The 27,535-nt window shown below is 35.0% G+C and overlaps 2 protein-coding genes across 2 annotated transcripts in view; both read right to left on the bottom strand.

Moving 5' to 3' along the window:
• LOC128984449 (centrosomal protein of 135 kDa-like) overlaps positions 1-13,030 on the bottom strand; it is a 17,849-nt gene extending 4,819 nt beyond the window's left edge. The window contains exons 1-5 of the mRNA XM_054403770.1: positions 12,965-13,030; positions 12,520-12,673; positions 10,369-10,532; positions 2,965-3,139; positions 1,089-1,235 (exon numbers count right to left, since the gene is read on the bottom strand). Coding sequence (XP_054259745.1) covers positions 1,089-1,235; positions 2,965-3,139; positions 10,369-10,532; positions 12,520-12,673; positions 12,965-13,030 — 706 coding nt within the window. The remainder of the gene's footprint in view (positions 1-1,088; positions 1,236-2,964; positions 3,140-10,368; positions 10,533-12,519; positions 12,674-12,964) is intronic.
• Positions 12,943-27,535, bottom strand: LOC128984448 (centrosomal protein of 135 kDa-like). Its single transcript, XM_054403769.1, has 9 exons — positions 27,262-27,535; positions 26,007-26,224; positions 25,139-25,253; positions 22,103-22,153; positions 15,343-15,533; positions 14,590-14,716; positions 14,031-14,192; positions 13,378-13,529; positions 12,943-13,093 (listed from the first exon to the last, which is right to left on the bottom strand). The coding sequence occupies exons 1-9, from the start codon at positions 27,533-27,535 to the stop codon at positions 13,037-13,039; spliced, it is 1,347 nt and encodes a 448-aa protein (XP_054259744.1). The 3' UTR covers positions 12,943-13,036.

Raw genomic sequence — 27,535 nt, 5'->3', positions numbered from 1 at the left:
ACCGGTTAAGTATATTATCAGCAGTAAGTATATAAACCCTTTTAACCACATGGTGTTAAATCAAGACCCGGGTTAACTGAAACCATCTTAAAAAATCAAATCAATAGGAAATTGAGCTAGATAATGGGAATAGTCTGCCGTCTTACCAGTAGTTGGTCCGGATAGGTCAATGGAATGTAACAGAGTTTACGACAACAACATGGATCTCATACCGAGATATAGATAAAGTTCAGAAAATGGCAATCGATTATTTGAAAAAACAGATTTTGCTTTTACTGTTGAAGATTTTACAGTGTAAACACAACAAAATTAAACAACAAAAGCAATTAAATAACATACAAATCTACTATTGCAGATATTTATTACTAACTAACCAGGGGGAAAAGTCATCCAAAACTGCTTTGTCCCTTTTAATTTGGTTAGTTAGGGTTTGACTGTATTTTATTGATTGCCTGGGTAATCTATAGATTTCCAAAATGTGTCAGGTTAAGTATGAAATAAATCCCATTTATATACTTTGCCTAGTGATTTTACAGAAAGCCCAGGCACTAACAGGTCAAGTATAAAATATGCTTGCAGGACTTTAGACTTTTGTTTCCTTGTTCAGCATTAACTAATCTAATCTTAACTAAACCAACCTAACTATACACAAAATATTTTAATACCATTTAGCAAATTATTTGTGTACAAATTTCATTTTTTAATATTTTTTCTGACACAGGACATTCTATAAACAACATGAATAATAGCTACTTATAGTTAATGCCTAGGAATCATACACATCACCTAGTCAAAGTGAATAAATTGAAATTCCTATTATTTTTACTCTATTTCTTACTTTGCCTTAAAGCTTTAGGAAATGTACAGGATATCTAGAGGCTTTTCCATAAAATGTGGGGATCAAGTTCTTTGCCGGTAACATAATATATGATTGCCACTAATAACTAACTATGATGAGTCCACAACATGAGTACTGTTAAATGTTAGTAGCAAGTTAAAGAAAGAATTGATTTGAAAGAGAAAAATTATAAAATTGTTTGAAAGAATTTTAATAATACATTTGTTGAAATAAAACAGAGATAACAAACCACCATATGTAGGTTTAGCTGTCTTGGCACGGCCGCCAGTGTTGGTTGGCCCAGGCATCTGCACCTGTGCCTCAAGTTCCGCTAACTGACTCTTCTGTGTAGCGTTGGTTCGTTTTAGCCTCTCAATTTCCAGCATTAAATCATGCTCTAGAACAATTCAATGTTAAATAGGTCTATATGTGTTTTAGGAATGTTTTAAAGCCATATCACTTAATTGTACAGTTATTGTAACGCTTGAAGGTTTTCCTACTGTATTTCATTGTTTATTTTCAATGCCTGAAGTGAAAATAAAGAAATACCTGAAGGGAAAAGATTTTTCATTTTAACAATCAAAACCAACGCCTATTTATGCAGTAAATATACCTACATATTAATGGGTATAAATTACCATTATTCACATTATTTAATAGGTTAAGCTTTCAACAAGTTTCATTAGCCTATAAAAAAAGAAGCTTTTTCCTACAGTCATCCAACAAAGTGGGCTTCCTTGCACAGATTATAGTACAGAAAGCCTCACTTTGGCACACAGTTTTTACTTTGGCGTATAGTTTTTCTTTGGCACAAACCAGTATTCCAACGAAACAACACAAAACAGCGTGCTTTTATTATGCACGTAATCCGTGTACGCTTGAAAATAAGTTGGCAACACTTAAAGATATTCTGACTACGATCAGCTGGTGCAGCGTTTCTCATTTCGTTCAATGTTAGGATTTCACCTAACTCAAAAACATGTTATACTGTGTTTGAAAGACTAATAATAATTATTAAATAACTTCTTGATCAGCATTGTACGTGTTATTAAACAGTGAGTAACAGTATAAGCGTAAATATATGTTTTAAGTGTTATAAGACGTTTCTTTATTTACTTTCCGTAATAATTATTTACATGATTTGCGGCGTTTCCCATTTTGTTCAATGTTAGTATTTAACCTATCTTAAAAACGTGTTGTACAGTTTTTAAAAGACTAATAATTATATTATATTTACATGATTTATAGTAACTGTAGGAAAAGTATAATGTATAACATGAGTGCAAACTGCCTTTGCTGCACTTGAGAAACTTTACACATTTGCCTACGGCTTGTGTGTAAACATTTCTCTCGTATGCAGCAAAGTCCCACTTCGCCCACTAGTTACACAAATAACTATTTTGACTCAGAAAACAACTTTAACTATATTTTCTCAAAAATAAATGGATGCCTTTACTTGTTAACATTTGAATTTTAGTCATGTAGAATCAGTATAACCTCTAGAAGAATATTTTTCCCAAAATGTTGTTATGAGAAGTTAATGAGACTGATGTGTTTTCTAAACTACTACAAAATAGATCAGCAATTTAAAATGTTCACTGTACAGTTACAGGTAAGTATGGATTATCTGAACTAATAACACAGAAAATAGTAACCCAAACTTTTGTATGAATTTAAAAATTATATACAAACAATGAAAACTTCTGCATAAAAGTTTAATAATCGAATCAATGATGAAGAGGTATAACAATAGACAAATATAATTAAATATAGACCGACAGCAGTGCTGCGGTTAGCATATGTTCTGGCGTCCACCGCTAGGAGTGCCGTGTAGTTATGTAGCGCGTGTGCCTTAACTACACGGTGCTTCAAGCGGTGGACGCCAGATTAAAAAATAAGCTAAAGTAAAATCACCTTTACTGTAACAGCAAAATATTAGATAAAGCAATAATCAAACCCACCCAGGCATTTGTCTTGTTCACACTGAGACTAAAACTTGAAGGGTAACAAGGAGTTATGCAGAATGAGTTGAAAAATTATGTGAGATGTAGCACTTGTGTGGTATCTCTACAAGAAAATACAGTTAAGAATGGGTACCTAAGCCTAGCCTAGTACAATCAGCTTACCAATCATAGTGAGTTCATTGACTCGATCATTCATCTTCTTTTTATCCTCCAAAGTGATCTCCAATATTTTGTCAACACTCATCTTGTCCGAGCGAAGGTCCGAGTGAGCTTTGCGTAACTCACTCAACTCCTGCTCCAGTTTCTCCACTTGCAGGATTCTCTCTTCTAGTTTCTCCTACAATACAATACAAAAACCAGTAAAAAAATACCCCCGCCGCAGCAAACCTGCCGTCTAAGCGAATTTCTATTTGGCTGAATTGATTTTCAATCGATCTATTTAAATAACATTAGGTTTAACGAGTACCTAGGTTTGCTGCTACAAGGAAACTAATAAAGTGTGTGTTTTAAGTAAAATAATTATTGCTTAGTAGAAAATGAATATATTTGCCAAGTTTGATCAAAAGATATCCATAAACAAGCAAACTACAACATTTTACAATATTCTCCATAAGAATAACGTGGGAATTCTAAATTTACAATTTTTTTAGTTTTTTCCGTAACCAATAACCGTACAAAAACACTTTGATATACTGAATTGTTTGTTTTTTTAAGCTCTTTAAGAAGGTTTAGAGAAAAATTGGGAAATTTTGTGTTTTGAGGGTCAAAAGTGAGAAAAACCAATTTTTACCCCATAAAACCCCCCATAAAACCCTGTTCCCATGGTCCGATCATGCTGGATCGCGAACTCATTCAAGTTTATCCCGCCTTACACCTTCAAACCAAATTTCATCAAAATCGGATAAAAATTACTCAAGTTATCGTGTTCACGGACACATATATATATACATATATAAAAATTTGAACGAATGGTGTTTTTGGCCTCTGGGGACATCAAAATGAAAAAGTAAATCGGTCCTGGGCCTAAGTCTTACCATGAGACCTACGGTAATAGCTACTTCCCTATAGGGAAATTCGCTAAAAAACTTAAACATATCCTCCACCCTAAAGCCATTAACCCATTTGAACCGTTTTTCTGCAGTTATGGACATAAAATCACATTTTTAGTTTCCGAATACATTTGTAAAATAATAAGTTGAATTAAATGATTGATTTGTTCATATTACAATACACACCAAACATGGGCTATGTAGACTAATCAATATTTCACTAAGTTTGCGGTCAACAATATAACACAGAAAAGGATTCAAATGATATTTGTTAGAATATCAGGCTTACTTGAATAGAAAGAGTCCACTGTCACTGACAGCATTTCCAACCAAGCAAGGTTCGAGTTGGGAAGAAGCAACTTCAACTGTTTTCCAAAGTCAAACCTTCCTTTGTTGGAATTTTGTCAGTCAGCAATCGTGAAATATTCTAAGTATTTTGTGTTTACTTTTTCCAACACAAAAAAAAATAATTCACTTAGTGGAAATTAACAAAATGTATAACGTCTTTACTATTGTTTTACAGTAATGTAGTTATTTATTTTGTTTGTGGTAAAAATGTGTGCAACCTTTTATTGATCAAAGGTATTATGCAGGAAATCAGGTAGTTCTTAAGTAGGCCTAATGTGAACAAATGTTATCGCTATTTAAAAAAATGACTGAAATTTGTACACATACTGACGAAAAATGGTAGTACCATGCAGGCAACATTATCTATGACAAAGATAAACATGAAGAACCTAATGCGGCTATAAGTGGGAAACATTTGTAGAAAACGCTAAAAACAGGATCATGTTTTTAGGAAAAAGCATTTAGCTTGGATTAAATAAATAAATATAGGATGGAGAGGACACAGCTAACTCACCTGATGAAAGGTTGCAGATGAGTCAAAGAACACATAAAATCACACACATAATTTACTTAATATTTCGCCTCTTTCAGAGGCTTCTTCAGAAGTAGGCCTAGATGGTAGTTACAAAACAACAGTTTAAATAGGATGACACAGTTTGAATTCAAAATGTCTGACAGGTTGTCCAACTGACACTGCACAAAGCACTAAATACAGGCACATTGCAATATTGTATTTACATATAATATGTACATTGAAAAGCAAATTAGTTTTGTCCATGAAAATAAATACTTAAGAGTTAGCTGTGAGGGTGAGGATATGAGGATATTATCTAATGTTGAGGTTAGGTGGGGTTCTGGAGTTGGTCACAAACTGGTAAGCTAATTCCCATCTTCTGAGCATTGAACTATTGCATTGGTTCTTTGGCAATGATTTTAGAGCTTTTATGGTGAAACAGTCATCAAATAGAAGTTGGTGGGATAAGGCATGTTGTGCAACTGGTTTTTCTTTGCTAGTTTTAACATCATGTCGATGGCCGTTCATGCGTTTTCGGAGAGTCTCGGTTGTTAGGCCTATGTACTGGGCTGGACAATGTGAACATTGAAGCTGGTAGATAAGGTTCTCTGAGCTGCAGGTATGATGGCCTTGGATTCTGTAATTTTTATTATGGTATGTGCTGGTAAAAGTTTCTGTAGGATGGTGTATCTGGCAAGATTTACATCGGTTTTCATTGCATGGGTATGAGCCCGGTCTTGGTTTCTCAGATGGTATTTTTGATGGATTTGGGAGTTTTGGGTGGACTAGCATATTCCTCAAATTTGGGGGTTGCCTATAGATTATGGAAGGGGCTCTTGAAAGGAGGTTTTTGGTTTGGCTGGAGGACTCTAGGATTTTGAAACCTGTTTTAAGGAGGTTGTTTAGTTGTTGCAGGCCAGGGTGGTAAGTGGTTATCAAATTTACTTGAAGATGGTTGGTATTTTTCTTTGTAGTTGGACGTGGGTTCTGAGCCGCTTGGATCTGAGATTTTACGAGAGTGCTAGGATAGCCTCGGTTTTCAAAGGCTTTTTGAAGTTGGGTTTGGTATTGTGTACGGTCTTTCGGTTCTGAAATTAGGCGATTTCCCCTTAGGGCAAGACTGTAAGGAAGTGATCTCTTGGTGTTATTCGGATGACAACTAGAAAAATGGAGGTATTGTTGGTGGTTGGTCGGTTTTATGTGGATAGATGTGGTGAGGCTATTGTTCCTTAGATGAATTGTAAGGTCTAAAAAGTTGATGGAAGTCTCAGAGAAATCCCAGGTGAAATTTAGCGGTCCAAAACTGTTGAGGTCTTCCAGGAACTTCCGTAGTGATTCTTCACCGTGGGTCCCTCACAGCTAACTCTTAAGTATTTATTTTCATGGACAAAACTAATTTGCTTTTCAATGTACATATTATATGTAAATACAATATTGCAATGTGCCTGTATTTAGTGCTTTGTGCAGTGTCAGTTGGACAACCTGTCAGACATTTTGAATTCAAACTGTGTCATCCTATTTAAACTGTTGTTTTGTAACTACCATCTAGGCCTACTTCTGAAGAAGCCTCTGAAAGAGGCGAAATATTAAGTAAATTATGTGTGTGATTTTATGTGTTCTTTGACTCATCTGCAACCTTTCATCAGGTGAGTTAGCTGTGTCCTCTCCATCCTATATTTATTTATTTAATCCAAGCTAAATGCTTTTTCCTAAAAACATAACCTTAAAGTGACAAATCTTTTCACTCTTTCCTTTACTCCTTTCTTTCCTTAGTGTTACTGTCCAACTATCCTATCCACTATGAACCTATCTTCCTTTTGGCTAAAACAAGCCAAACAACATGCTTTCAAATTATCAAAAATTATATGTCATGTACATTTCCTGAGTTCTTGCCTTACTCTAGGCCTAACTCCAGTGGGCCTAACTGTAAAACCAGCCATCAGTGGCATGCCCCCTAATATGTGGCCTGCTATATTAGCCCTAGCCTACAAACAATCAATAGATTTGACTAAATCTGTCCTACAACTGTACTCTGAACAAATGTATAACCACAGAAAGGCTCTTTCTGACCTCACAAAGCTGATTTTGAATGACAAACCACAACTAGCAGATAATCTCAATTCAATAGCACAGAAAGCCTTAATTAATATGAACAAAGAAGCTGAAAGAAAACTCAGAAAACTCTCTAACCTTTGTATCAAACATATACATCAATATGGATCTATAGGCCTAGTCCAACAAACCCAACCACATCAGGTTCCTCTAATCTCAGATAGGCCTTGTCTGGCCTCCCTCTTAGGACTACCTATACCAGTAGGCCAAAAACCCTTTCTACCTAAACCACCGAAGATTCCTACTTCCCCATTCAAGAGCAATTCTGTCCCAAACAACCCTGAAACCTCTACAAATGAACAACAAGTTTGCAACTTATCCAACCACCAGCTCTCAGAAATAGAAAAAACAGTTTTGACCAAGGGTCTCAGTTTTTGTCCCACACCCCGTTTTGACCATTTTGGCCTAGTTAAAGACATCATGTCGCTAGCTAGGAACCTACGTCTCAAACATTATTTCAACTCACAAGATCAAGACAACTCGAAATCCAACAGTGTGGCGCCCTCTCTAGCGAATTTTGCTCCACCCTCGGACTTCGATCCCCCTCCGTTACCAGCAGACCATCCGATAGAACAATACATCAACTTCTTGGTACAAAACATCTCAGATCCCACTTTCGAAAACAACGTAACCTCCACAACACTCCATAACCTCACCGAAGCCGAGAAAAAAGCCATTTCAACTTTAAAATCAAACACTGATATCATGATCCTTCCAGCTGACAAAGGCTCGACCACAGTGATAATGAATAAATCTGATTGTGTGTCAGAAATCCAACGCCAGCTCAGTGATTCTTCCACCTACCTCCCTCTGAAAGAAGATCCAACTATAAAGTACACCGCTGAACTCAAGGAAATAATTTACAAACACTCCAAATCCAACAATATCTCCCCAGAAACAACAAATCTGTTAATACCAGAAGAACCCATCTGCCCTAAAATCTACATATTACCAAAAATCCACAAAGGCATAACACCACCGCCAGGAAGGCCCATAGTATCAGGCTGCGGTTCTTTAACGGAACGTATCTCTTCATACGTAGACGCCTATCTACAACCGCTAGTACAAAACTTGGCCTCATATATCAAGGACTCCAATGATTTTTTGCAAAAACTTAACAATGTCAGACAACCACTCCCCGCTAACACTCTCATGGCCACTATTGATGTCACCTCACTCTACACAAACATACCTCATGTCCACGGCCTAACAGCAACAGAAAACTACCTTCAAAACAGACCCAAAGGATCCCTACCCACCACTTCGTTTATAACTCAACTGATAAAATTCATTCTGGAAAAGAACTATTTCCAATTTCAGGACAAACACTTCCTACAGATCAAGGGCACTGCCATGGGTACAAGAATGGCCCCATCTTATGCTAATCTCTACATGGGGAATTATGAAGAAAAGTTTTTGTCTAGCCGTGAACACCTCCCCATCTGCTGGTTTAGATACATTGACGATATTTTCATAATTTGGACCCACGGTGAAGAATCACTACGGAAGTTCCTGGAAGACCTCAACAGTTTTGGACCGCTAAATTTCACCTGGGATTTCTCTGAGACTTCCATCAACTTTTTAGACCTTACAATTCATCTAAGGAACAATAGCCTCACCACATCTATCCACATAAAACCGACCAACCACCAACAATACCTCCATTTTTCTAGTTGTCATCCGAATAACACCAAGAGATCACTTCCTTACAGTCTTGCCCTAAGGGGAAATCGCCTAATTTCAGAACCGAAAGACCGTACACAATACCAAACCCAACTTCAAAAAGCCTTTGAAAACCGAGGCTATCCTAGCACTCTCGTAAAATCTCAGATCCAAGCGGCTCAGAACCCACGTCCAACTACAAAGAAAAATACCAACCATCTTCAAGTAAATTTGATAACCACTTACCACCCTGGCCTGCAACAACTAAACAACCTCCTTAAAACAGGTTTCAAAATCCTAGAGTCCTCCAGCCAAACCAAAAACCTCCTTTCAAGAGCCCCTTCCATAATCTATAGGCAACCCCCAAATTTGAGGAATATGCTAGTCCACCCAAAACTCCCAAATCCATCAAAAATACCATCTGAGAAACCAAGACCGGGCTCATACCCATGCAATGAAAACCGATGTAAATCTTGCCAGATACACCATCCTACAGAAACTTTTACCAGCACATACCATAATAAAAATTACAGAATCCAAGGCCATCATACCTGCAGCTCAGAGAACCTTATCTACCAGCTTCAATGTTCACATTGTCCAGCCCAGTACATAGGCCTAACAACCGAGACTCTCCGAAAACGCATGAACGGCCATCGACATGATGTTAAAACTAGCAAAGAAAAACCAGTTGCACAACATGCCTTATCCCACCAACTTCTATTTGATGACTGTTTCACCATAAAAGCTCTAAAATCATTGCCAAAGAACCAATGCAATAGTTCAATGCTCAGAAGATGGGAATTAGCTTACCAGTTTGTGACCAACTCCAGAACCCCACCTAACCTCAACATTAGATAATATCCTCATATCCTCACCCTCACAGCTAACTCTTAAGTATTTATTTTCATGGACAAAACTAATTTGCTTTTCAATGTACATATTATATGTAAATACAATATTGCAATGTGCCTGTATTTAGTGCTTTGTGCAGTGTCAGTTGGACAACCTGTCAGACATTTTGAATTCAAACTGTGTCATCCTATTTAAACTGTTGTTTTGTAACTACCATCTAGGCCTACTTCTGAAGAAGCCTCTGAAAGAGGCGAAATATTAAGTAAATTATGTGTGTGATTTTATGTGTTCTTTGACTCATCTGCAACCTTTCATCAGGTGAGTTAGCTGTGTCCTCTCCATCCTAAAAACAGGATCAGCATTTGAAAAATGATAAAATATTTACAAGAAATGTTGATTATATCAAACTGTTTTCTACATCATACATAATCTTTGAAATGACTCTTTTAAACTCATCGGAAATTATTCGTTTTGAAATAACTTCTGTAATACTTTCCAATTGCTTGAATTCGAGTACCAGGTACACTAGTACTTTTAAAACACTCTGACGGTATTCCAGTTTAGTAGGCCTACCTGAATACCGAATTCCATTGAATTTCAAACCATTACTGTAATTTCACTGTAGTTACACATATCAATAGAGACAGACTTAACTCTGGAAGTCACTTTTATAGGTCCAGCGAGCATTTAACAAACTATTTCCACTAACTTAAAACTCAAACAAATAAAAAATTGTTTTTTGTTGTGTCAGGTGTTACAAAGATTCTCAATATCAAAATATTGAATAACAAAAAAATCAAAAATCATAGTTAAGTTATTCCCAACTAAATATTAAAATAGCTGCAGTAGCTGAAATAATTAATAATTAACTATGACAGCAGCTACATTTTGGACGCTCGGTAGGCGGTGTTAGTTAGGATTATTTCATAGATTATATTTATCTTATAGCAAGAATAAAAAGTATTAAATAAAAGAATGCAACACGGAATTTTAAAAAAAGTTACCATTGTCCACCAGTTTGTTACATACCTGCAGCTTGCATATTTTATTGGAGTTCTCGGCACAACAGCAGCGCTTGCTGCCTTGGCTGGTGTTGCTACGAGCAGAAGTAATATTACGATTTTCTAACAGTTGGTTGCGCTCTGCAAGTTCAACAGCTTTTACCATTGCCTCGTGTTGCTTTTGCTTACTTTCTGCAATAAGGAATTTTATTTGATATTGTAACAGGATGTCCACTACTATTATTTAAGACATACACCCAATCTGGTTCTGTACCTGGTATTCTAAGAAGTTAAGATCAATAAATTTTTAATTGATTAGAAAAACTTCAGTTTAAGTTAAGCTACCAAACAATGGATACAACATTATACATAGCTTAAATTCTAGAAGATAAGCAGGTTTTTACTCCAGGCTTTTTAGACAAAAGTTCTGCATCTAATCATCAGACTAGCCACCCCTCATTCTAGGAACTGTAATGATAATAATGCATATAGAAGATACTATGAAAATGCATTCATGAGTCTAGTTGAACGGAGCGAGCGAAGCGAGCGAAGCTCTTTGGGATCAACTTCAATGCAAACAATATAACACCATCACTCAATAACGGCTGAACACATTTCAGCCAAACTTAACAAGACTACTTAGACTAATAATGAGATGGTTTGTAAACAAACAAATTTCAATTAGATAATGCTAATGCAATTTAAAACAAACTTAAAATTTCAAATTTTTAACATTAGGCTTATGGGACTAAAGTAGCTATGACAGTTTTTTTGTTTACAAGAAAAATGTAAACAAGAGAATCATAAGGTATTTCTGAACTTTCTATACTTTTCTTTTAAACGTTTTTAAACCATTCCTATAATTTTAATAAACAAGAAAATGCCGTTAAAACATTTTTTAAGGCGCGGAATTCACTGAAAATCGAGAAATTATACGGAACTACTTTCTCAATGCGCGGAGCATAAATAAGGAGCGGAGGGATACGGACCGGTGACTACTTTCTTGGGAACCTATTTGTGTTGCCAGCTGATTAGAAACAGCCAATGTTAGAAATCAGGATTTAATAAGCGATATATCGAACCGCATCGAAATCGGTATTTAATCCGATAATACCTCATAGGTTATATTAAGTTGAATTACATCGACGGTACAGTAAGTTATTACACTTATTGATAAAACGCAGATTGAACACTGATCTAATTTAGGCAGGTGGGGAGGTAGGTCGGGGTTTATGAGTATTCGTGACTACATTAAGTGTTTTGAAGTAAGGTTAGATTAGGAAGGTAAAGTGTAGGTTATAGGTAGGTGATCGGGTTGTTTATTTGTGTTGCACCATATAATTTTTATCTTTTGGAATGGAATAGTTGGTTAAGGTTAAACGGGGAAACGATTTCAAAAATGCTTGCATATGGTCTTAACTTAACAAACCATCTACAGTATTCTAGCTTTGACTTTATATAAAGTCAATGATTCTAGCAAATTATTACATACTGACCAAAAGAAAAGAGAACATTTGGTGTTGGATCTTTGACCATAGCAAAACTAACATATAATTTATGGAATGTGAAAAGTTGTATATCATTATATACTATTCTGTAATATTAATAATTGTTCGGCAAATCCTCATTTTAATGGCTCGGCTGAAAATGGAATCTGCATTTTGTGAAACAGTTATTTGGTAAACAATTCAGTCATTTCAAATGTTGATAAAATTTCCTTTCTCTTTTTTATACTTTAATGCCGCTTTTGGATGTTAATATCAGATTCCAACTACTGTAATATTTTCCTGGTCAAAACTACCTTACACTTCTCGAAGAGGTAAATTTGAATTATTATAATTTTAATCTTTAAAACCAGCATTAGTAAATAAATCTATTGAACTTTTTGCATTTAGTTACTTATACAAATATCAAATCACGTTTGTTCCGCTCAACTGGCTTTCACCTCTCTGAAAGCAACCCTAGTTTAGAAGCAATTAATGTTAACCCTTTGAGCCTTTACTTATTAGAGGTATTAGTCTTTTAGTTGCGTTTTTCTGACTTAATAAATCGTAAGTGAAGGTTTGGTTATGTTATGATACTCTTGATGGCTGATACATGGTCTTGCGGGTGGGCTCAGAGGGTCAATTATGATTAGTCTTAAGCGGTTATTTGGGAAATCAGGCCTAGTGCTAGTTACCTTCCAGTTGGTCACAGAGCTCCTTGTTCTTGGCCAGTAGTCTGCAGTCCAGCAGCTGAGGGGAACAGCATGGACACTGGTTGCGAGACATGATGGGTCGACCGTCAGACAGCAAGTTATTGAGTCGTTCTATCTCAGAGTCTCTGGCGTTCACCTACAAATCACCACCAGTAAACTATACACACTAAACTGGAAGCTGAGGGAACAGCATGGACACTGGTTGTGAGACATGATGGGTCGACCGTCAGACAGCAAGTTATTGAGTCGTTCTATCTCAGAGTCTCTGGCGTTCACCTACAAATCACCACCAGTAAACTATACACACTAAACTGGAAGCTGAGGGAACAGCATGGACACTGGTTGCGAGACATGATGGGTCAACCGTCTGAGAGCAAGTTATTGAGTCGTTCTATCTCAGAGTCTCTGGCGTTCACCTACAAATCACCACCAGTAAACTATACACACTAAACTGGAAGCTGAGGGAACAGCATGGACACTGGTTGCGAGACATGATGGGTCAACCGTCTGAGAGCAAGTTATTGAGTCGTTCTATCTCAGAGTCTCTGGCGTTCACCTACAAATCACCACCAGTTAAATTACACACAATAAACTGGAAGCTTAGGGAACAGATTGGATACTGGTTGCGAGACATGATATGTCGACCGTCTGAATGGAAGTTTTTGGTTTGGGGACTAAAATGTGGACATTTAATAATAATATCAGGTTTTATATTTAATCTCAGTAAATCTGTTTTTGAAGTTAACTTGATCGTTTTTTCCTTTCCATAAATTGAGGAAACATGATTTTTTGGGCAACATTCATGCAAACTAATAAACACACAAAATAAAACATACAGACCTTGTTTTTAAGACACTCAATGACCTCGTCTAACTGTTGTTGATCACTTCTCAGTTTTGTGATTTCTCTTGTCAAACTGTTTATCTTATCTTGGGCTTTATCCAGCATTTGATCTTTGTCCACTTTACTAGTATCTTTCTTCCTTTGAGAATCTGTTACAGATGTATATTTTATAAGGAAATATGTCAACAAGATTAACAGTAAAGACAGCATACAAGGAAAGGTGTCAACAAGATCCATAGCAATGGCAGCATTGAAGGAAAGGTACCAACAAAATCTATGGCAAAAACAGAATTGAAGGAGAGGTGTCAACAAGATCTATGACAAAGACAAAATTGAAGGAAAGGTGTCAACAAGATATATCGCAAAGCAAGAATTGAAGGAGAGGGTTCAACAAGATCCATAGCAATGATAGCATTGAAGGAAAAGTGACAACAAGATCCATAACAAAGACAGAATGTAAGGAGAGGTGTCAACAAGATCTATGGCAAAGACAACATGATCAGCAGATACTTTATGTCATAAAAGCCCACAGAAAATATAGCATTCATGAAGATGGTATCATTACAAACTATGACAAAAACTCTGTTTAAAATGTTATGATGACGCAAAGCAAAGACAGCATGCACAGAGGATTGTAAACTTTCATTTACCTGGTCCAAGCATTCTTGTTCTTCCTCCTTTACACTCAGTGAGTTTTGCTGACTTGTGAGCCAACTCCACTTGCAATTGGGAGATCTTAGATGCATGCTGATTACAAAGATAATCCTGCAACGCTCTTTCCTTCTCCAGTTTTCTTATTTCTTTTCCCAGTTCTATACGGTACAGTCATTAAGAGTCAATTGGTCTTTAGGGATCCAGGACTGGGATTAGGAGACTGGATGGGTTTTGTTTTGGATAGTAAGAATAATGTGAATAAGAGGATGTTAAGGTAATCGTAAATCTACAAAATAGGCTACATTACTTAACCAACCTATTTTAACTTTTATCATTTCTCAAAATATTAAATTCTTTGCTTGGTTATTGATTTTTATAAAAGTTGTAGTTACAGTACTAATATCATGAGGACATTCTCTTCTTAAAAATCGATCTCAGGACAGTTGTGGTGGTAATTTTGCCTTTAAAACTAACATTGTTGTAGAGAGAAGTCATTTATGTCTCCTGTCATAACTCAACACAATTGTTATTTGGTAGTTAGACTATGCAACTTACCAACTCTGGTATCTTCAATAGATTCTCTGGCTTTCAATAGCTTCTGACGTAGATCGTTGTTTTCTTTTATTAGCCTTGTGTTGTCTTCTTTATAAGGACCAACACCCACCCTCAATTCACTACAAGCCTTTAAAACAGATTTAAAACAATACAAAAACAAATTGTCTCTAAAAGGACTTTGAATATTATTAAACTAGAAAAATATGACTAAAAATACATAAAAAAGGGGCACAATTATTTAAGAAACACTTTTGTCAAAACTAAATTACTGCTTCAAACAGATTTTTAGAGAGCAAATAAATACAGCAATAACATTATTTATGAAATTAAAATATTATTGAGTTCTACTAGTAGGCATAACACTTTATTACATGTTACTTGCCTTCTTTTGTCCATTTTTTCACAGCAATAAATTTAAATATTCACCCACAAATTTTATAATTGTATGTTCAATAGCTTTAGTGATTGTAGATTAATCGTAGCTTAAAATATTGCTACTGAAATAACAATTTACAAAAACCTCTCAATAATTCCCTTCAGTGACAAAAAAGCTTGATCTTACTTTATTTGTTAAATACACAGCTAAATTCAATTTCAAAATTTTAAAATATCGGCAACAAGGTTATATTTAACCTATAGCCATATTTGACTTAATTATAAATAAATAAATAGTGTTTGGTTGAGCTGTGTTTTGAATCAATATCATAATGTTTGGATTAAAATCAGCTGAAACAGCTGGACACTGTTATATACCTCCATGCTTTGCTGAGCAACATTTTTGTAATGCTGAAGATTTTTCTTGGTTTCCAGAAGGTCACAAAGAAGCTTATCTACTAGCATGACAGACTCAAAGGAGAGTGGCTGGAGATACCCGAGGTCATCAAGCTTGTTCCTCACCTTGAGAAAGAATCCTTCACTCGGAGTCATCGTTAATAAGGTAGTTTCTATAACATAAGAATAAACTTCTAAACATACTTTCTCAGACTTAAGATGTGGGGAGCGTATAGTAAAACTTGCTACATATGTTTCAGAGGTTATTGAAGTTAACTAGTGTCCCTGTTGCTCTAATTCAAACAATTGTCCCTGTTGCTCGAATTCAAACAATTGCTAAGTATTACAGGCATGTAATATTTCATTTCATTTCATTCATTATTTAGTATTAATTTTTTTTATGTTAACTTCTATTCATACACCTAATAATCACTCCTCAGAAAGACTGTCCTAATATTTATTTTCCTAATTTATATAATTTCATTAATATGTTCAATTAATCATTAATAATATTCATTTCATAGCCTATATATTTTTTTTTTACAACGCCCACAACCTAATTATTTATTAAATATGTAAGAGAATTGCAATACATCAAAATTTCTTATAATATCATTTCAAAATTAGTCCTTAAGGAATCAAAATTTAAGAAGCAGTGAAAGTGATCCCATGTGTTCAACAATCAGTGATGTGAACATTGAAATTGAGAGAGAAGGAAGCCATTGAGAAGTTGAAATTGTTAGAAGAAGGACTTAAAATTTTACCTAAATCAAATTCATTCATCAAGAAGACCAGTTTCAAGTTATATCACAGTTTTTTTTAGCCTAAACCTCAAGAGGACACAACTCAATCATTATCTTCAAAATTAAGTATAACCTTTTCTTTAAACTCTTTTAAATTTTGTACTAATTGGACTTACCTTTTGGACAACACCAAAATTAGATTTTCCATTGTTGAGATTGTGTAAATTGAACACTTTAATTAGGCCTATTTGGACACTATTAAATTTATTAATTATCAGCATTCAAGCCAGCACGACACCCTACCCTGAGAGATATCACATCTAAATTATTTGAACCTTTAAGTTATTATTCAAATTTATTTTTTATTTCAATTTAATTTCAACCCCATACACCATTGTCAATCCTTTCATTGTAACGTCAAGCCTTTTCTCATTGCATGTTAATTGTTCATTTGTTTAAATAAAACACATTTTGTAATCCATATCTTTGTTAACTTATTAACTTTAAACATTTGTAGAATAGGCCTAGCCTAAAATGAATATTTTAAGGTGAGTTTACAAATTGGCGCCCAACGTGGGGCTTGAATAGCTCATTAACTTTATTGCAATTCTCACCATAACTAGCCTATAAGTTTGTTAGATTTAAGAGTTTGCATTGTTAATTTGTCCCGTAATTGCCCCTGTTTCCCAAAATAATCAACACAACAACATCGCATATTTAATAACCACGCATGACCTAACACATTTTACATTAAAATGTCGGAAAATAAATATAATTTACGGCCTAAACGAAACTACCCGTCTCTGAATAGAATGTCGAGTTCAAGTGACGACGCCGACGATGACATAAATGACAGAACACACGGCAGCCATTTTGAGCAACGAGCAGAACAACAACAAACCCGAGAAGAAGCCTCAAGTTGCAACGACCACCAACCGTTCACCGGATCCATTGACCAATCAGACAGCGTTGATCATTCGACTTTAACCGGTTTTGTTCCGCCACCCGAACTGCCTCTAGCCGAAACGCCACCGACCAAAAACACAAATGTGCCGTCGTGCCGAATGCAGCCGGACTTAAACGACGTTTCCCGAACCTCGACAGATGTGATATACGATATTGCAGACAGCCGTCGAACAGCTGATATAATTCAAACACAGTCTCAGTCCGTTCATAATGTGAATCACGAGCTCCTTACTCATTCCGACACTTCAACTGATGAATTAAACGTCACAAATCCTCCAGTACAGACACCCACAATCGATATGAACATGTTAGTTAACCTTATGACCAACTTGAGTAATAAGTTTGAACAAACCAGTGCTGAACTAAAGTCAGAATTAAAGTCAGAAATCCGTGAAACTAAAAACGAAATCCAAGAAATAACTGCTGAATTAAAGTCAGAAATCTGTGAAACTAAAAACGAAATCCAAGAAATAACTGCTGAATTAAAGTCAGAAATCCGTGAAACTAAATCAGAAATCCAAGAAATAACAAAACTGCAGATTAATCAAACTGAAGCTAAACTAATTCAAACATTTAACAATAAAATAAACGAAACCTACCAAGAAATCCAAGCTTGTAGAAACGCATTTGAATCACAAATACGTGAAACTAGAGAAAGTCAAATTGAAATAAAGTCAGAAATAAATGCCATAAAATTAACACAAAGTATTTTAACTGAAGAAACAGCTAAATTAAACGATCGGCTAATGTTAAAAATCGAAGACTCTCAAAATCAGTTGAAGCAATTTGTTGTTAATAGCATATCAAAACAACAATCTAATTCAGAAATAGAGCAGAACAAATTCCAAGAACAAATAATCTCTACAGTAAAATCACAGTTAGAAGAACATAAATCTAATTTTGAGCAGAAAATAGAAGAAATCACAGTTAAAACACAACTTGACAATGAGCGTAACTCAAACATAAATTTAATTGCCCTACAAAATGAAGTATTGCCTAAAATCACCCTACAAACTAGATTAATTGAAACACAACAGCTTGAAATTCAAACTCTCAACCAAAATTTAATCAAATGTGAGTCTGAAGTAAACAACTTAAAGCAAGCTAACCCAATAAATGGACAAGCAGGTGCGATTCAAGTAATCTGTAGCTGTAATGAGAACAATGATCGTCAATTGCCGAAATTTAATGGACGAAGCGGTAACCCAATGGAATATCTGCGCAAACTTAAGCGATATTACGAGAGAGGGGTCGAAAGGAATATGAACTGCAATCAAACTGAATACCTTAAAGACCTATTGGAAACGTCATTTGAAGGACCCGCATCCCGATGGTTGCAACTAATCAGATCAGACATTCTTGATTGGGATCATTTTGTTAAGGAATTTGAGTGCAAATATTGGAGTCAAGCCATCCAAAGAGGAATAAAAGCCAAGATTGAGTCTGAAAAATATCGAGCTAATGGAACCTTGAGCCGTACGGAATATTTAACAGAACGAGTACTTTTATTGCAATCCATCTCCCCTAGTTTAAGTGAAGAGGAGATCGTATCATTATTGGCAGAGCGATTCGATCCAATCATCCAGGATAGTGTTAATGTGCAAAATATCACCACAATAAGAGCCATGGAACGACTTCTACAGAAGGATGACATTCGAGACGGACCGAAGAAAGTTAAGAGCTACAACAACAGTCATCAGAATAGCAGACCGTCTAGCCCTAACATACAGAACCCACAACGTTACCATGATAGATCTAACCAACAAGCTTACGTGCCTAAGATGAACCGCCAGAACTTCCAACACAGCGATAACTATGCACAGAACAACCAACATTATAGAAATCAACAAAATTACCGATACAACAAAAACAATGGTAATGAGTCCCAACAGTACCAACGGGTGCACCGAGACTACAAACCATATCAGCGTGACCACTACCCAGACCGGAACTATGGCCAAAACTATAATTATAATCGGAATCATCCTACTAAGGAACAAAACCAAATATGTGCGATGTTTAGGCAAAATCCCAACTTGTCTATTGCCCCTACTGCTGCACCCATGGATCCACAATTAAACAGCCACCATTCAAGTTCTTGTTTTCCTCAATCTCCACAGAGGTCGGAAAACCACTCGTCGATGTAGGCTACGGCCGAGAAAGAGTTATGTTGCCAACCGATTCTTCATTAAGTACAGTGTCGAAATACGTATGTGATAAAAACAACTTTCTCTTAGAAGATGAATAATAAGATATTTAATAGTTTCAAACTTAATAAAGCCAGTCATCCTTGGAGTCTATGTACTATCTGCCCTTAAAATGGATTTGAATGTTAATACGAATGAAATCAATATGCAAATCAACAATAATAATGTTACAGTGAAGTTTAATTTGTGTCATCATGAAGGACAAATATGTCAAACAGTAGTTAATAATAATAGCCATAGGCCAAATAATAATATAAATGATAATTTTGATAATATGATGTACAATAAGTACCATAATAATATAATATATAATGAGTATGATAGCACAAGAAACAACTTCAGTGATCAACAAAGAAATCCACTAAAGGACAGCACATTGACATTTGAGGAGATTAATACATATCACCAAACACATCAAACTATTAAATAAAATGCAAAAACGTTTTCTCTGAAGAATGAAGATATCTTATTCAGACCTTATCACATATCTGCTTCAAAATGATCGTAGAAGAGGAGATAGAAAATAGTGAAGATCGGTAACATAAACTCTCAAAACATTGTGTAAATAAATCTTATTCAATCCATATTAATCAAGTGTCATAAATTATGGAGGAGATCGTCATGAACCTTAATCGCGAGTGCGTGTACCCTTTTCCCCATTTCCCAAGTGAAAACTGTGAGAACATATCCTTAACATTGCTTCTATTGCTATTCCCCTGTGTCAGGTCATGAACTATCTTAACCCTCAATAATTCCCCCATTTATGTTTGTTCCTGTGTTTATGTAAATTTAGATTAAGAAGTTTCTAATCATCATCATCCAAAAATATCAATCATTTAATGTGACCCATAACTAGCTTTAAATATAATTCATACTAAATGATTCATGAATTCCATTTCATATTCGTTCGAAATTTGTCCTTCATTCCATATCATACAAATTTCTGAGGAGATAAATTGTAATATTTCATTTCATTTCATTCATTATTTAGTATTAATTTTTTTTATGTTAACTTCTATTCATACACCTAATAATCACTCCTCAGAAAGACTGTCCTAATATTTATTTTCCTAATTTATATAATTTCATTAATATGTTCAATTAATCATTAATAATATTCATTTCATAGCCTATATATATTTTTTTTACAACGCTCACAACCTAATTATTTATTAAATATGTAAGAGAATTGCAATACATCAAAATTTCTTATAATATCATTTCAAAATTAGTCCTTAAGGAATCAAAATTTAAGAAGCAGTGAAAGTGATCCCATGTGTTCAACAATCAGTGATGTGAACATTGAAATTGAGAGAGAAGGAAGCCATTGAGAAGTTGAAATTGTTAGAAGAAGGACTCAAAATTTTACCTAAATCAAATTCATTCATCAAGAAGACCAGTTTCAAGTTATATCACAGTTTTTTTTAGCCTAAACCTCAAGAGGACACAACTCAATCATTATCTTCAAAATTAAGTATAACCTTTTCTTTAAACTCTTTTAAATTTTGTACTAATTGGACTTACCTTTTGGACAACACCAAAATTAGATTTTCCATTGTTGAGATTGTGTAAATTGAACACTTTAATTAGGCCTATTTGGACACTATTAAATTTATTAATTATCAGCATTCAAGCCAGCACGACACCCTACCCTGAGAGATATCACATCTAAATTATTTGAACCTTTAAGTTATTATTCAAATTTATTTTTTATTTCAATTTAATTTCAACCCCATACACCATTGTCAATCCTTTCATTGTAACGTCAAGCCTTTTCTCATTGCATGTTAATTGTTCATTTGTTTAAATAAAACACATTTTGTAATCCATATCTTTGTTAACTTATTAACGTTAAACATTTGTAGAATAGGCCTAGCCTAAAATGAGTATTTTAAGGTGAGTTTACAAATTGGCGCCCAACGTGGGGCTTGAATAGCTCATTAACCCCCCAGGGCCTCACTCTCTAATTATTTCCCTAAAAAGAAAGTTTCCTGCACAACTTCGAACACGTTATGCTCTTTCCAATGACACCAAAAACATCTAATCGGTTTAGTAGTTTCGGAGGAGTAATTGTCACAAAAAACCTGCTTGCGTATTAAATACTTAAGTATAGATTTGGCTTTTCTTACAACCATCTATAGTCAAAAAATACATAAAAAACTATGATGCTGACAGGTTTTGTTTGCAAACACAACACTGTCAAAACAAGCATCACAGTTATTAGAGCTCCGCCATTGTCAGGTTAGCAAAAGGATCAACTTATTGTGGTGTCATCTAAGAACACATAAACAATTTTGAAACAGATATACCTATCTGTACAGGGTAGCTAAGTGGTTATAATGCTTGCCTGGTAACCAAAAGGTCGCCTGATCGACCTTGAAAAGTCAGAAGTTTTTTTTTTTTAAACTGGACCCGAGCTTTAGTATATGATCCTGGTAATCTGTTATCTGATCTTTTTCAGAAACAAAGCTGTCATCTTATTCATTCAACAATTATCATTCACTCATCTTTACCTTGGAATACGCACCTGGGGCCCTATTTTTTAATTGGTTAAAGAGTTGAGTCAATCGTCAACACTCAACTCAACAAACAGGATTTCGTATTTTTGAAATCCAACAGTCGAGAAGTGAGTTGGTAGTCACTAGTTGAGTGACTTGTTTTCCAATGATTTACAAAAAAAACAAAACGATTGGAATGTGAGTGACTCAACACTTAACTCAACAGTCAACCATTTGAAAAATAGGACCCCTGGTGTGTTGGAGTTGTACGGTAACAATTATATGTGGGCCTAATCTTTACACTTTTAAACCAGTTCAACTAGCTTACCTGAACTTTTGTATGATGGTACATGTATGATACCTGTGTAGACTTCCGTATCTGTTGGCACAAACAACCGAATGAAAATATTGATCAATATATCGATTATTCGATATATCGTTTAATTAGTTAGGTAAGGTTCATTCACGATTAATGAATTTCTTAGAAAATAATATCTTATTTGATACTGAGCAACATGGATTCAGGCCCGGTAAATCTGTTGTCACTGCAACAATTGATTTGATAGAAACTATAATTGATGCTATTGATAAGGGTGAGAGCACTGTCGGGGTGTTTATGGATATTAGTAAAGCCTTTGATAGTGTCTGCCATTCAACATTAATTTCAATTTTAAAAAATTTTGGTTTTGCTAACAATGCTTTAAATTGGTTTCAATCTTACCTTGAAAACAGATTACAATATGTGGAAATTAATCATATAAATAACTTCAACCAATTAAGAAATGTAAAATCCTCTTTGAGGTGTATCAAATATGGTGTACCTCAAGGTTCGATTCTTGGTCCCATTTTATTTCTTTGTTATATTAAAGGTCTGCCAACAGCATTAACAGATAATATGGCAAAATTGTGTCTATATGCTGATGATGCAAATTTGTTGGTTTCTGGTAAATGTTTTAATAAAATACAAGAGTCGGCCCAAAACAATCTGTTATCTATAAAAAACTACTTAAACTTCAATAAATTATTTCTCAATTTTAATAAAACCAATTTTATGTCATTCAGTACAGCACAAAAGAAAAATCCAGAATTCTGTATTAAAGTAAATGATCTCCAAATTACTCAGGTAAAGGTAACAAGATTTTTGGGTTTATTGCTTGATGAAAATTTATCATGGTCACTCCATACGGATAAATTGTTACATAAAATTTCCTCGGGTTTATTTGCCTTAAGAAATCTGTCAAAATTTTGTTCCCTTGAGATATTGCTTAAGGTTTACCATGCACATATCAACTCACACATTACATTTGGTATTGAGTTATATGGAGCTACAAGTAATCAAAATTTACAAAGTATTCTAATCCTTCAAAAAAGGGCAATAAGAATCATGTTAAATCTGGATGATGAAGAATCGGCCAAAAAATATTTTCCTAAATTAAAAATTCTAACCGTTTACAGCTCATATATATTGCACACTATTATGCATGTGAGGGCTTTTGAAGACAAGGTGCCACTGCTGGGGGATAATCATAGATATAATACTAGGCATAAAAATTATCCATCCGTAACACAACACAAACTGGAGTTTTATAACAAGAAACCAACAGCTGCAGGTATTAGGTTTTTGTACCATCTACCAAAAGAAATATTTGATATAAAAAACATTAGGTCTTTTAAAAAAAAACTTAAATTGTTACTAATTGATAGAGCATTTTACTCATTTGAAGAGTTTTACAACATGTAATTACATTAATTAAATTTTCCTGTTTTATTTAGTTTAACAAAGTATTTTTAATTAGTAATAAGCTGTTTTGACGCCATTCTGTATTTATGCATATATTTCATGTAGGTATATAATGTATAAATCTTGAATAAAGCTTTTCTGATTCTGATTCTGATTCTGATTCTGATTCTGAAGGTTAACCTAACCTAACTAACCAAACGATATATCGAATGAAACAATTGAATCTATACATATAAAAGGCAAAGCCCTCACTGACTCACTCACTCACTCACTCATCACTAATTCTCCCACTTGCCATTTACCTAGGAGGCTGAAATTTGGTACACCGATTCTTTAGGCATTAAATAGGAAAACTAAGCTGTTTTTATTCTGATCGGACTCTCGGGCTCCGCCCCAGTGGCTCTGGAGTTTCCCATGTTAACCTTATAGTCCAGTGCAATTAGCATTTGGGTAAGGAAATTCAAAAAAAAAGTTGAAACCTGTTGGAAATAATTTATTAAGGTCTCCTGAACCCACATAAGAAAGTCCCAGAAAATCCCATGGGGACTTTTCCGCCATTTTGAAAAAATAAGTCGGCCATGTTGGATTTATGCAAGCCTTTACAGGAATGGGTGTTACTAGTAAACTAATTGACTTAAAAACCTCCTGTTTGCATAAAAATGTCTTGTAAATTCCAGGCTAGATATTAAATATAAACATACCCCCGCCACAGCAAACCTGCAGACTAAGCGAATTTACATTTGCCTGAATTTATTTTAAATGAAATCTATTTAAATAATATTAGGTTTAACGAGTACCTAAGTTTGATATTACAGGTAGCCTAATAAAATGTGTTTTTAGTAAAATATTAGTAGATTAATATAAAATGGATAAATTTTCCATGTTTAATCAATATATTTCCATAAACAAGCAAACTACAACATTTTAATATATTCTCCATAGGAATAACATAGGAAATTTTAAATTTGCAGTTTTTTTTAATTTTCTCCATAACCATTAACCGTACAAAAACACTTTGACATACTAAATTATTTGTTTTTTTAAGCTCTTTAAAAATGCCTAGAGAGAAAATTGGGAAATTTTGAGTTTTGAGGGTCAAAAATGAGAAAAATGTGGATGAATGAATGAATGAATGAATGAATGAATGAATGAATGAATGAATCCTTTTTATTTCATTACAGTACATCATTTACAATGGTACAAACACAATTCCTGAAATGTAATCCCCAAATGGGCTAATGCCTGTGGTTGGGGATTGAGTCCATCATCCGCACAATAAAACAATAAATTTAGGCTACTTTTAAAAAGGGAAAATAATATACATTGTACACATAATTTTGATTACAAGAAAAGATAAATAATAAAAAAACTAGTTTACGAGGTAAATATATACAAAACGATTCAGTGTATGAAAAATTAATGCACACATATATCACACGTTCAGTTTGCACGTTAAAATATAGGAAAAGCCTTTTATATATATAGATTACCATTAGAAATAACACATAATTTGAAATGCCTGAGACTTGGCACATACATTCTACTCACATAGCCCTAACACATTCACACAGACCACTCATACCTACACAAACTCACAAAAGAACCACACTCACCACAACATACATTCACAGCCACTACCTTCCATAGTACCCGCCCCGGGACCCACAGGCGGCTGGTAGCTCTTTTTAAAAAAAGCCGTCACTGCACTGTCCCTGTGGTCCAGCCTAGCGGGGTACCCCTGGCACACCACACACACACCCACCTCAAACTCACGCACACACACACAACACACACAAACATACACGCACGCAACGGCATAGATATACTGCAGTTGTTGATGAAATGATAGTAGTATCTATATGTAAATGGAGGTGAAATAGTTTCTTATTCTGTGACGGCCAACTTCTAGTAACCATTTGTCAATAATTTTTTTGTATGTACGTAGACTGCAAGGAGGGGGGGATTTAATAATTAGTGGAAGTTGGGAATAAATTATGTTTGCAAGATAAAAAGACGAAGTGCTGTTTATTGATTTTGTTAATCTAGGAGTAATAATTCCATGATTAGTTGTTGATCTAGTATGGTATTGATGTGTAATATGTTGGAACAAGAACGTTTCATTTTTATGAATATACAGAATTATATTTTTTATAAAGAGTTGGGGTATATTAAGAACTTTGAATTCGTTGAACAAAATATTTGAGGGATAACGGCGATTTTTTTTTAGTGCTATCTTGATAATAGATTTTTGAATTGTTTCAAGTGGCGATAAAACATTTTGATAACAACCACCCCAAGCTAAGATTCCATATTGCAATAGAGATTGTACATAAGCATAATACACAGTTCTAATCAAGTCGGGGGGAAGTATCCTGTTGATGCGTGAAAAGATAAAAGATACTTTACGCAGCTTACTTCTTACATAAGTAATATGGCAATTCCATTTTAAGCGGTTGTCAAAGATGATACCCAGATATTTATATTCAGATACTCTCTCAATGCACTCACACATCACGCATTCATACAGCCTCGCACTTCCGCACGTGTGCAAACGCAGATGCAGGCCGACCGGGTCGTGGTCGGCTCTCACAGACACTGGCATATATTTGGTTTTGGAAATATTGACTGAGAGCCGACTCTGGTCGAACCACTGCTTGACAGCGCGAAGGCCCCGCTCAGCCACACGGTACACTTGCTCCCAGCTGTCGCCTTCAAAAAGTAAAACGGAATCGTCGGCGTAAAGGAAAAGTTTTCCACCATCCAATAAGACCCTACCTAGATTATATTAATATTAATAGGCAAGCATGTTTCTTTAAAACCCTTTTTCTCAGCTCGTGTGCATCGCAGGGGAAATCTATGCATACTGTTAGAAAGATATTTGCCTGTAGATGTGCAGAATCCCTTTATAAATTAAAGTAGGCTAAAAAATAAGCACAAAAAACGAATTTGAAAACTTCAAAAAATTTACATGGAACAACTGGGTTGCCATGATGGTGACGAAATAACAACCAAATGTAAACAGAAAATCAAAACAAATGGAAGAAATCCCAATCACATGTTTTATTTACAGTGTGGGGAGAAAATAGAGAAGTCTGTACATTAATTATTTTTGGTCGAGTTTCGACCACAGGACGACCACTAGTTTATATAAACGAGGAACAATAGAGGCCCAAGCGAACTTCCTTGGAAAACCCCAAATTCAATCAGTTGAGGTACACTGGAGTGGCCCAAAATTGACACAACTTGAAATCGATTACTAAAATAACTCCTAAACCACTCCAGTGCAACCCCACGGACGCCTATTAAGCTCAATTTGTTCAGTAAAATTTCCCTGTCAACTGTATCGAAAGCTTTGGCCAAATCTATAAAGACTAAAAGAGGTTTCTTATTTCTCCCAACTGCGTCATGAATATTTTTAGTGAGTAGAAAAAGGTCATCATTTAAATTTTTATCCTTCCTAAAGCCAAATTGGTTTTCAAATAAAATGTTGTTAACCATCAAATAATTTTCTAGCTGCTCCCTAACGCACTTTTCTAATAATTTAGACAACACACTTGTTAATGTAATTGGTCTGAAACTCACACATTGGTTTTTCTGTCCACTCTTGTAGATTGGAATTACTTTCCCTAGTTCGAAAAAATCTGGGAAAACCCCAGATGTCAAACTCATGTTTATAATATAAAGAATTGGCGATTTAAGTATATTTATGTTTAGCTTGATTAATTTAGTTGGAATTCCATCTACACCTGGGGCAGAGCCACCTTTCATATTATTGACCAATTTTACTAAATCTATCTCTGAAATAGGCGTCAGCTGGAAGGTAGAGTCCGTCCGGTAATCCTCATCTCTCACGATAGGTTCAGACACAGGGGGGACAGAACTGGCTAAGTCGGCTCCTACATTGACGTAATATTCGTTAAAAGTATTCGCAGCTTCTATAATATCATCTGTACCTATACAAATCCTTTTACCTAGAAACTGGTTGATAGGGAAATCCTCCTTAATCTTTTTTGTACCCAT

This window comes from Macrosteles quadrilineatus, unplaced genomic scaffold (assembly GCF_028750875.1).
Source record: "Macrosteles quadrilineatus isolate MER2022 unplaced genomic scaffold, UCM_ALF_1.0 Scaffold_2__2_contigs__length_208266976, whole genome shotgun sequence".
NCBI classification, from domain to species: Eukaryota; Metazoa; Arthropoda; class Insecta; order Hemiptera; family Cicadellidae; genus Macrosteles; species Macrosteles quadrilineatus.
Note: the sequence above shows the minus strand (reverse complement) of the source record. Positions and strands in the feature narration are given on the sequence as shown.

Coding starts and splice junctions, on each gene's coding strand:
- LOC128984448 (XM_054403769.1), bottom strand. CDS start 27,535: ATGGGTACAAAAAAGATTAAGGAGGATTTCCCTATCAACCAGTTTCTA. Junction 14,717..15,342: donor TTGCTCAGCAAAGCATGGAG/GTATATAACAGT, acceptor TCTGTTTTAAAG/GCTTGTAGTGAATTGAGGGT. Junction 13,530..14,030: donor AACAAGAATGCTTGGACCAG/GTAAATGAAAGT, acceptor CATCTGTAACAG/ATTCTCAAAGGAAGAAAGAT.